This window comes from Onychomys torridus, chromosome 8 (genome assembly GCF_903995425.1).
Source record: "Onychomys torridus chromosome 8, mOncTor1.1, whole genome shotgun sequence".
NCBI lineage: Eukaryota > Metazoa > Chordata > Mammalia > Rodentia > Cricetidae > Onychomys > Onychomys torridus.
Window position 1 is genome coordinate 18,572,506 of NC_050450.1, and position 10,620 is coordinate 18,583,125.

Consider the following 10,620-nt stretch of genomic DNA (forward strand, 5'->3'; position numbering starts at 1 on the left):
CCTCAAACTCACAAAGATCCACCTGCTTCTGCCTCCTGAGCTCTTGGATTAAAGGCGTGTGCCACCACCACCTAGCTTTTTTTTTTTTTTTTAAGATGTTATTTGCTTTTATTTTTTTATATGTATGAGTTTGCCTAAGTATATATCTGTACTGCATGTATGCATTGCCTGTGGATGCCAGAAGGAAGGAATTGGTTCCCCTGGAAATGGAGCTAGAGATAGTTGTGAGCTGCCGCATGGGTGCTAGAAATTGAACCTGGGTCCCCTGGAAGAGCAGCCGGTGTGCTCTTAACCACTGAAGTATCCTTCGAGGCCCCCAAAGCCCATATGACCATGGAGGTACAAAGAAGGATGGCATTTGTGGTGATTTCAGAGATGTGGAACTGGAAAGGTAAGCCCTCTAGCTTGGAGCAGGTCATGCGTACTAGGGACCCAGAGTAAAGATGTCCATGTTGATGTACGAGTAGCAAAGTGAGGACACAGGTGTCACCATCCCACAAAACAGCACAAGCTCTGTCCATGTAGGCCCACTAGAATCCTACACTGGATGCAGGTTGAGAATGACAGCACGTGTGCTGGAGCAGCAGAGTTCCCTCCACCATCCTCAAGGGACGTTAAGGACAGTCCTGTACTGCATAGGGGCTGCTAGGGAGTCCTGGAGCTGGTGGACATGCTGCTGAGGCTCCTACCACCACCCCTTCTGGTTTTTCAAGACAGGGTTTCTCGGTGTAGCTTTGTAGCCTGTCCTGGAACTCACTCTGTAGCTCAGGCTGGCCTTGAACTCACAGATATCTGCCTGTCTCTGCCTCCCCAGTGCTGGGATTAAAGGCGTGCGCCACCACTGCCTGGCTCCCTTTGGTTTTCTAGCGTAAAAGTAAAGAGGATACATAACAGAAGAATATTGAGGGAAAGTTAGATTCCCATCTCTGAACAAGCAGACTGTGTGGGCTCACCAAGGTGAAAGGTTGAACCAGGTGCTATGAACATTGAATGAATCGCAGAAAGACCTGAATTGTCAGGTGTTTCAGATTGACAGATGTTAATGTATTTGTAGTAGTTCTTCTAGCCATCATTTAATATGCAATGCATGGTCTTAGCTGCAGAGTCAGAAAGTTGGAAAATGCATTTAAAATTTTTTTTGCATTATGGGGAATGAAACCCAAGGCCTCAAGTTTGGTAAGCTGCCTGTCTTCATTTACAGTGTATTGTAGTTGCTGCTTCCTAGTTAAAATAGTGAACACTTCCTCTCCTCACTGTTGGGTACTGGGTACTGTAATCTCAGTGCTTGGGAGGCTGAGGCAGGGGGATCACTTTGAGTCCTCCTAGACTGTATATCAAGACCCTCCCTGTCTCAAAACAAAGCCATAGCTGTAAGAGTCCCATCTTCAGCATTGCCTGATACAAGTCAGTGGCTATCTTCCCAGTGATGAGTATCCATGGTTCCCAGGCACAGGGGCAATCCCTGCCTCTACCCAATGGCTAGCCTGACCCACATGCCGCCACGGCCTCATGGGTTGGCCCTCATTCTACGTCTTTCCGTTTTAAAGGGCTGTCGATGAAGAGGGGGTAGACTGGAAGGCAGTGTCTCTTTTGGGTTTCCTTCTACTTAAATAAGCCAGGTGCAGGGCCTGCACATATAAGAGGGGCAGGGGCGAGGGTGGGGGGGAGCGGGGTGGTTCTGTAGTCAGTGTGAACACGCCTCCGGCTCTTGGCCACCGGGGAGTGAGCTCCTATGAGCGTTCCCTATGCTCACCCCATCCCTCCCTCCCCCCCCCCCCCCCCCCCCCGTTTCCGTCCCCACTCCCAACCCCCACCCCCGCTAGTCAGGCTTTCCATGAAAATCTTGTCCTCTAGCACACCTGGTAGGCAGGTGCTGTGGGGGCGTGGCCTGGTGCTCCGGGGCAGGGTGCACAGCGTGAGTGGGCGGGGCCTGCACGCCGGCCCGGCCTGCGGCTGGCGAGGGCGGAGCGCGAACCAGGCAGGTTTGAATCCTCAGTGACAGCCGGGGCTGCGGAGGATATGAGTCAGCATTGACAGTGGCTGCAGCAGATCCTGGTCTCGCGTCAGCCTGGCACCAAGTTGTGGGTCGTCATTTCTCAGCGCTTTGGAGCAGGCATACGTCCTCCCTCCTCCCGAGGTGTGCATCCCCCGCTCCGGTGCGTGTCCTCCAGGGGGCTTCTGTCCTACTCTCACGTCTTCCCTGGTGGTGATCCCCCTTGACTGGGATCTCCTCCCCTTGAGATCGTCCTGGTCGGCCAGCGTACCCCCAGGTGAAGTAACTGCTGATAGTTTCCCTTCCATCTTGGTGCGCATCTCCTCAGGTCGTTTCCTTTCAAAATGCATGTCCGTCCAGGTGCATGTTCCCTGGAAACCATGTACCTCTTTCACTGTGAGAGCATGAGATGGATACCAGGTTTTTCAGACTGCAGAAGAGGTTAACTTACATGCCTACTCTTAAGAACTTGCTTTTTGATGGGGCTGCTCACCCAGGGCCCTGTTGCCCTCAAGATGGCCCTCCTGCAGCCTATCCTTAGAGTACTGGTGCCCCCAGTCCCTCCTAACTATCCCAGTTCAGAGTGCAGGTATGCTGGTTGCTTGGTGCTCCTCTGTTCTGTAGCTGCAGATAGGGAAGGCACCGTCCTGTCTGCCTTTAACCCCTCCCCACAGTCTGTGTGGTGTGTCACCTCGTGTACCCTGATCCTGGAGGGCTGCAGCACCTTTGGAATGTGCTGTGTCATATTGGGAACTGGGGATACCTGGGACAGTACTCAGCAGCTCTCTGCTGGTTGCTGTTGAGGTCCAGGTCGGTTCAGGTCATTTGGTGGAGCCAGTTCTGAGTTAGGCGACACAGACTGGCCCTCACACACGTCTAGCTTGAGAAATGAGGCTCACCTGGATTGCATTTTTCTAAGTTGGTTCTTCCTTTAAGTATGATTCAGAAGTACTGGGTCTGATCATTGGGAATATTAGGGTTAGTGAGGTTGGAGAGAAGAGCCTGGTGGACTAGGGTGTAGGATGGGCTCCTGAACAGTACTCAAGAGTTGGGGAAGCCGGGCAGTGGTGGTGCACGCCTTTAATCCCAGCCCTTGGGAGGCAGAGGCAGGCGGATCTCTGTGAGTTCGAGGCCAGCCTGGGCTACAGAGTGAGTTCCAGGATAGGCGCCAAAACTACACAGAAACTGTCTTGAAAAAACAATAACAAAGAGTTGGGGAGCCCCCTGCTCTGGAATAGGGCTGACAGGGCCCAGAGGCTTCCCAGGTAACCCCTTTTAGTGGACTTTTGCTGGTCTCCAGGACAGTGGCTCACCCCCTGTGCTGCTGTTTGGGACTGATTGCATTATGGTTCTGTCCCAGCGTGGCCTGAGCTGTATGTGCTGTGTAGTGCCAGGCTGCCTCTGCACCTAGGACTCTGCTGAGCCACAGAGACCATGACCAGATTGAAGCATTCCAGGGAAGACACGTTCCCATTTCTATGCCTTTCTTTGCTCCTTAGTTCTTCAAATAAGTTTTTGCAACTTTGCCAGGGGTGCAAGAGCAGTGGAACTGTCCCTCACTTAATTCTCCAGGCTGTTGCCTCCCTGCTCCAGATCAGGTGTAAAGGCTGGTTTGGGGCCTCTGCACTGGGACGAGCAGAGGCAGGACAGGGCAGGTTGCTGTATGGAAGGATGGGGGCATGTCCTCGGTCTGCCTGCTTTGCCAGCTCTGTCCAGATGTACTGGTTCAGCACACAGGGTTTGGAGGCTGGTAAGATCTGGGACAGTGGGTTATGATGAGGAAGGGCAGTGGCCAGGGAGGACTCACCAGGAAGCTTTGGCCAGCTCACTCAGGGTTTCAAGCTTGAGAAGCTAAAACTCCGGACAGGACAGGATTGTTCTTGCAAGTGACAGGCAGCTACAAGAATGGCCAGAGGATGGATGGCAGGAAGCTGTCTGGGGTCTTAGTGTGGACAGAGAGAACAAGCTGTGTTTAGCTTGTTGTCATTGAAGAAGGGACCCTGAAGCATGCCTACGCTTGGGAGATACCTGCCCTCCCCAGCAGACTGAGAGATGAGATCCTGGGGTGGGATGTGGTGCTGGGGGATAGCCATTTAGGGCACAGAGAAAAGGAGTAGGTAGTGTTGTGAGGATCCACCAGAGAAGATAACTCCAATGTGGGTTTGAGTCAATAGAAAGTCTATTGGCCAGCTGGAGACTACCCTGGGTGTTTGAGACCAAGTGCATTCCTGAGCCTTTCTCAGGGTGAGCTTTTGAGCACAAAACCCACATCCTGGGCTGACATATCTCATTTAGCAAGAACAGTTAGCCAGAAGCAGAACTATAGAAGCCAGAAAGCAGGGTTAGTATACTTAGGGACTTTCCCAGACTATGGACTTTGATGGGGGTTAGGTCTCTGTTCTCATTTTGCTGCCTGTGTGCTGGGTTTTAAGGCCTGAATGGCACTCTGTCATGCTTGTGCTGAGATCTTGGGCTTACTAGGGTCTGGGGTCCTTTTACCATAGGGCTTCAGAAACCACTATATTATACATAGGCTGGGAAAGGCTTCAAGGCCCCCAGAGGGAGGCTGTGTGAGTGGGGTGCAGGGATGCAGGCTCAGTAGGGAAGAGGGAGCCCTGAAGAAACAAGTGCCTTGCAGGAGGCAGAGCTGGACAGGAGGGTCTAGAAGGCAGAGGACAGAGTGGGGCTTTAGGAGATATGAGAACAAGAGGGCTCCACTGAGCAAAGACAGCAGCAGAGGAGCAGGGACTGGGGACAGATGCCCTGACCATGTTGAACCCAGTTTGGCATGCGTTCCCAGCGAGAGGAGACAGGCGGTTCTGTGAGTGGAGAGCAGGGTCTGGAGACCATGGGGCAGACATGGCAAGGGAGTGTCTTCCAGGTGAGGTCCCTTTGTTGTGGGTTGATTTGTACCCCCAAAAGATGAATCTAGACTGGGAATACAGTTCAATGATAGAACATTTGCCTAGACTGTGAGGCTCGGGTTCAATTACCATCATTGGAGGATACATCTGTGAATGTGTCCTCATTGGAAATGAGATCTTTGTCATCAAGTTAAGATGATGTCATTAGAGTAGGTCCTGATGTGCAGTGATGGTGTCCTCTAAGGAATATGGACACACAAGAGAGAACAGGATTGTGGCACTGGAGGCAGTCAGGGTCCATGTAGCCACACAGCCTGGAAGAACTGATACCCACAGGAGGGAGAGCAATAATCCAAGAGTGCAGGCAGGTCTGCACACTTCGGTTTTGAACTTTAGGACTCTAAGACAATAAACTCCTGAGCTGAAACTACCCGGTAGGAGTCCTCAGTCCCCACAAGCCCAGGATACCCATGGTCCTTGGTCAGCTGAAAGCCCAGAAACCCATCTCTCTCTGTCCCCGGCTGCTTGAAAGATGTAACTCAGATAACAGGAAGTACTGAAGGACCTCAGAAGCTCAGTCAGGGACAGGTGTCCAACATGAGAGACACATAGGAATCAGGAAACCTGGGCAGAAGGAGGCCTGTGCCATTAATCAGCACTGGGACAGTGGCCTGCTTTGCCCTGCTTTGCTTCTGCATTTGGACTCTCATGGTGGAGTTTCCCTGGCAACTTGGTTTTTCTTTCCTTGTCATGATTCTCTTCAGTCATCACATCAGTGCCTGGTTCCCATGGCCCGAGAACATCAGGGTTACAGAAGTAGATGCTGGGGCAGCACCATCTTGCCTGTATTTTATCATGTTGCTTTCCTAAGCCTCATTAGATGGGGTGAAGAGGCCTGAATGAGAGCAGTTCTTACTAACCCTGTTCTTGAGAGTGTCAGGGTCCATAGTGTCAAGTGTCCAGCCCTGCCACCTTGCCCGCTCACTCAGAGGCCTTATTGGAATGGCCTTTTGGATTTGAGAGTGGTTGCCTATATATTTCTCTCACCTGGGGCCTCTGGGGGATGAGGTCCCTGCAATGAGTGAAGCTCTGGTTCCTGACCACGTGGTACAGGGCGGGGGGGCTATTTTCTGCTGGATGCTTTGGCAGCCTGGCCTCAGTTCCCTGAAGATCCCTCTTGAGACCCTTGTCTAGGTAGTCCCTTTCACAGCTCCAGTAGTGAGGGGGACATGGCTAGGTCTGAGGGAGCTGGAATCCAGTTGTGCCAGCAGCTCCAGGGGTAAATTTAGAAACAGAAGTAAGCCCAAGGCCGATCCAATCTGGCGTGAGCCAGTATAATGGGTGTCACACAGCCATGAGGCTCTCCTCAGAAATTAGGAGCGTCCGCTTACTCTTCGTGGAGCCCGAGAACCAGTCATCAGGAGAGGTGTGTTCCGTGTTTGGCTCAGGCGGTCGCCATGAGGCTGAGAATGAGAATCAGAGACCAGGAAAGGACGGTATGACAGGGGTTGGGCTCTGGGGTGTGTGTGTGCGTGTGTGCGTGTGTGTGTGTGTGTGTGTCCGTCCGTCCGTCCTGCGAGCAGGTCCCTGCAACTCTGAAGCGCAGCTGGGACTGGCAGTGCCACCCCATGTTTGTCACTGATGAGGGTGTCCTTTGCATTCCAGGCCACTCCTTGGTTGCAGCTGTCCTGTGAATTGATCTGGTGCACTGGCCACTGCCATTTAGTGCCTCCTTTACTTCATGGTAGACATGTTCCCTGAATTCTCACCCTCGCTGACACATGTCTGCCTCTGTGCTAGGTAGAGACTTGCCCTTGGGTAGTAGGGGTATGCTGGCCACCTATGTCACTGAGCAGTGACAGCTTTGCCTGAGCAGATTCACATGAAGTCCCCAATGGACATGACCCAGAGGACGTGGTGACATGCTAGACAGTTGGCGGCAAACAGTGGCTTCTAGAGTTTTATGTTGACCTGGTACAGAGAGGTTTCCTTATAGCCTGTATACTGTCATCTTGTTGTAGAGAGGCCCTTTGTCTTCAGCAAGGGGAGAAGACCAGGTCCTTCAGGGAAAGCTTATGGTCGATCACCTGTGGCTTCTTTTTTATGGGATTACAGGCATAGGCCACCACACCCAGTGTGTATGTTATCTTGAGGTTGAATTCGGAGTTCTTGGGAACTGGGGGTCTTAGCCAGCAGTGAGGCTAGGACAGAATCACAGCGTAGACTGCGCTGATGGGCTGTGACGAGGTAGTGAAAAGTGGGTGGGAGAGACAGCAGTCACCATGGCAGAGCTGCAGTCCCATTGCTTCTCAGTGCAGGTCCTACATGTCTGACTGTGACTGTAAGGAATGTGACAGCACTCACAGGCATAGTCCTACAGCCGACTCCTGTCCCCCTCCCCTCTGGCTGTGCAGGCCGTCAACACTTCCCTTCTACATGGTCCCTGAATGGCAGCCCTGTTCTGGCTGTGGGAGTTGGAGGCATGTCCTGGTCTCATCCTCCTCCTGAAGTTCACTATGTAGACCAAATTGGCCTCAAATTGTGATTCTCCTGCCTTAGCTTCTGTAGTACTGGGGTGCCAGGTGTATTTTGCCATACCCAGCAACCTCTGCCCTTGATAAGGAGTCTGTTTGTGGGCTGAGTGTGGAGGTCCTGGTCTCCCTTAAGTCCTCAAGGTGTCAGAGTTCATTATCTTAGTGGTCAGCCTAAAATGGCCTCAGAACCATTTGCCTGTTGGAATTGACCTCCTGTAAAATTTTTAATAGTTGAATGTATTTTCTTGGTCAAATTTTAACAAGTGGTTAGAAGTAAAAGGAGACACAGCTGGGCATCTGGTACATTCCTTTATGATCCCAGCACTTGGGAGGTAGAGGACAAGAGGATCAGAAGTTCAGGTTACCCTTGGCTGCATAGTGAGTTGAGGCCAGTCATGAGCTACATGAGATCCTATCTCAAAGAAACAAAAAGCAAACCAACAGAATGAAACAAAACAACACCTAGGAAGGAGGAGGTTTGTGGGCCAGGACTGTGTCTCTGAGTGAGCAAGGACATTCAGATGACATACTCTGGCTGTGGAAAAGGTGGCAGAGGCAGGTGCTGCAGTGGGTTGGCAGGGGGCTGTTTTGCTCTAGCTAGGTGGGTGTTGGTGGATATGGGGTGAGGGATTCCTCCTAAGAGGTTTTGTGTCCGTGCTGGGTGAGAGGTGAGTGGGTAACACCAGGTTTATCTTACAGGTTCTGCATTAGATCTCCATCTTAGTGACATAAATATTGCGTCCTTAGATAAAGACTTGGAAGAGCAGGACCTTGGATTGACAGGTGAGAGTGCTGGCTGAGCTCAGTGGAACCTTTCACTTCCTGCATGCTGCCTGGCTTAATGGAGGGCTTGGGCGGGAGGCATCTGCTGGGATCCTCTTCTGGGAGTCTCCTTCTTGCCTCTGCTACCTGCCTGTGTGGCCCAGTTTCCTGCTGCTTCCTCAGTTTACCTCTGTTGTGAAAGAGCAACCCTTTAGACTTGGCTGGGGCCTCTCATGAGGAAACACAAGAAATTGTTTTTACGGCTGTGTGGCATAGAGAGAAGTTCCTGTTATTACATAATTTCCTTCATCCTGAAAGTTATTTTCTCTGTTTCAAAAGAAATCTACCCATCTTAGAGTCCTGGTGGCTCTGAGTACCATGCTAGTGGCGAGTTCCTGGCTCTCCCAGGACCACTACCAGGGCTGTCCTGAGTTGGGGGTGCCTGACAACTACACCCCTCTGGGTGGTTCTTGCTTGCTGGCCTGGTTCCTCTGGTGTCTTCTGAGGTGACCCTACCCCTAGGTTTCCCTGGTGTCTGTCTAGTTACTGACCTGCAGGCTTATTGGCAAGTGGCTCTATGGCAGAAACCCCGCCTGCCCTTGTTCACTCAGCCTCCCTCCTCCCACCAGGTCCCAGGTCGCTGGCAGGCTCAGCACCCGTCACCATCCCGGGCTCCCTGCCCCGCTCGCCATCCCTGCACTCGTCCTCCTCCCTGTCCACCTCCCCACTCAGCTCGCTCTCCCAGTCCCTGTCCGGGCCACTCGTCTCCTCGGCTATGACGCCCCCCCAGCAGCCACCACCCCTCCGGTCGGAGCCGGCTACGCTGGGCTCTGCAGCCTCATCTTACAACTCTTTAGGTGCGTGCCAGGGCGTGGGTCCCTCCCCGCCGGCTCTGGGTCCTCATACAGGTCCTGTTCAATCTAGTCTTGGGGATTCCTGACTGCAGGGTTCTCACCTCCATAGTTCTGTGTCTTGAGAGGCACCACCCCCTCCAGCCTACATGAGTGGACAGACATGGTAGACATGTCTACCATGGGACAACAGCTGGCTACCCACAGCTGGGCATTCTCACAGCCCTCCTCTACGTCACAACCTCTTGCTTGCCAGCTCACTTAGGGCTCTGGGTGGGGCATACATGGAGCTACCTTGGGGTCCCCACAGGCACAGTGTCTAGGATTCATTGTATGATACAGGCTGAGAGGGAGCTGGTATGACAGATGAGCAGGATTCTGTCTTCTGCTCTCATATTTCCACTAAGAGGTTGTTCACATCTTCCAAAATCTGTTCTATTTAGAAATGTGCCCATCTCCAGATGTATTTTAACTGATAACCAACATACATGAGGTAACTTCAGAACTAGAGCTCTTCTGAACCTCCAGGGTCTGCTACATAATGAGAACTGTCAGGGCTAGGAACTCTGAACCATTTTTCTGTTCACACTCTGATCTTCCTGAACCAACTGGCTGGGCCTCATTTAGGGGAGGCAGTCTTAGAGCAGAGTCTTGAGCAGTCATGAACAAGTGACTTACAGGGTGCCAAGGTGGGTGGCCAGGTCAGGGGCAGAAACACCTGCAGACACCTCAGGCCTTGGGTGCAGCATGGGCTGTATCATCCCTGTCTCTCCTAAACTCAGGTTTGAACGGCGTCCCTGGGAGCATCTGGGACTTTGTTTCTGGCAGCTTCTCTCCTAGCCCATCCCCCATTCTGAACTCTGGCCCTTCGGCTTCCTCAAGTGCAAGTCCAAACAGTGCTGAGCTGGCACGGGTCAGGCGACAGCTAGATGAAGCCAAAAGAAAGATCAGGCAGTGGGAAGAGTCTTGGCAGCGAGTGAAGCAGGTGAGCATGTGGGAGGGAGGGCTGGGCATGCGGGTGAGGGAAGGGCTTTGGATACACAGGCAGGGCAGGTGAGCATGTGGAAGGCCAGGTGTGGCTGCCTTCTGCATGATATCTTGGGTTTTAGGCCTGTGATGCCTGGCAGAGAGAGGCTCAGGAGGCCAAGGAGAGAGCCCGTGTAGCGGACAGTGACCGGCAGCTGGCCGTGCAGAGGAAGGAGGAGGTGGAGGCCCAGGTGAAGCAGCTGCAAGAGGAGCTAGAGGGCCTGGGTTTGTCCTCACTGCCAGGGCTGCGGAACTTGGGTGACATCAGCGACATCCCTCTCCCCAAGCTGCATTCCCTGCAGAGCCAGCTGCGCCTGGACCTGGAGGCCGTGGACGGGGTGAGTCCTGCTGAGTGGTTGCTGTCACTTGAGGGGAGGGCAAAGGGGACTGGCTAGTGAGGCCCGAGACCTGGCCAGATACTGCTTCTCCTTCCTCTTCCCTGGCTTCTTGCCTAGACTCTGGTTGGTGCCTTTTGCACATGTCCCATTGACCACAACCAAGGTCCAACTACCACATGTACTTTGTCTCCAAGATGCAGTGTCCTGGGCTCGGGCCACTCTCAACCATGGGATCCCACTTAGCGCTCGTTG

General features: G+C 52.8%; 1 protein-coding gene across 9 annotated transcripts in view; it reads left to right on the plus strand.

Moving 5' to 3' along the window:
* The window catches only part of Unkl (unk like zinc finger), a 43,750-nt gene that overhangs the window by 31,914 nt on the left and 1,216 nt on the right, over window positions 1–10,620 (plus strand). For 4 of the 9 annotated variants that reach the window (XM_036194921.1, XM_036194924.1, XM_036194925.1 and 1 more), the window contains exons 11-14: window positions 8,091–8,174; window positions 8,783–9,010; window positions 9,787–9,989; window positions 10,114–10,368. In XM_036194921.1, coding sequence (XP_036050814.1) covers window positions 8,091–8,174; window positions 8,783–9,010; window positions 9,787–9,989; window positions 10,114–10,368 — 770 coding nt within the window. Of the gene's footprint in view, window positions 1–2,025; window positions 2,271–8,090; window positions 8,175–8,782; window positions 9,011–9,786; window positions 9,990–10,113; window positions 10,369–10,620 lie in introns of those variants that run through there. The other 5 variants (XM_036194923.1, XM_036194922.1, XM_036194926.1 and 2 more) reach the window with 4 other exon arrangements.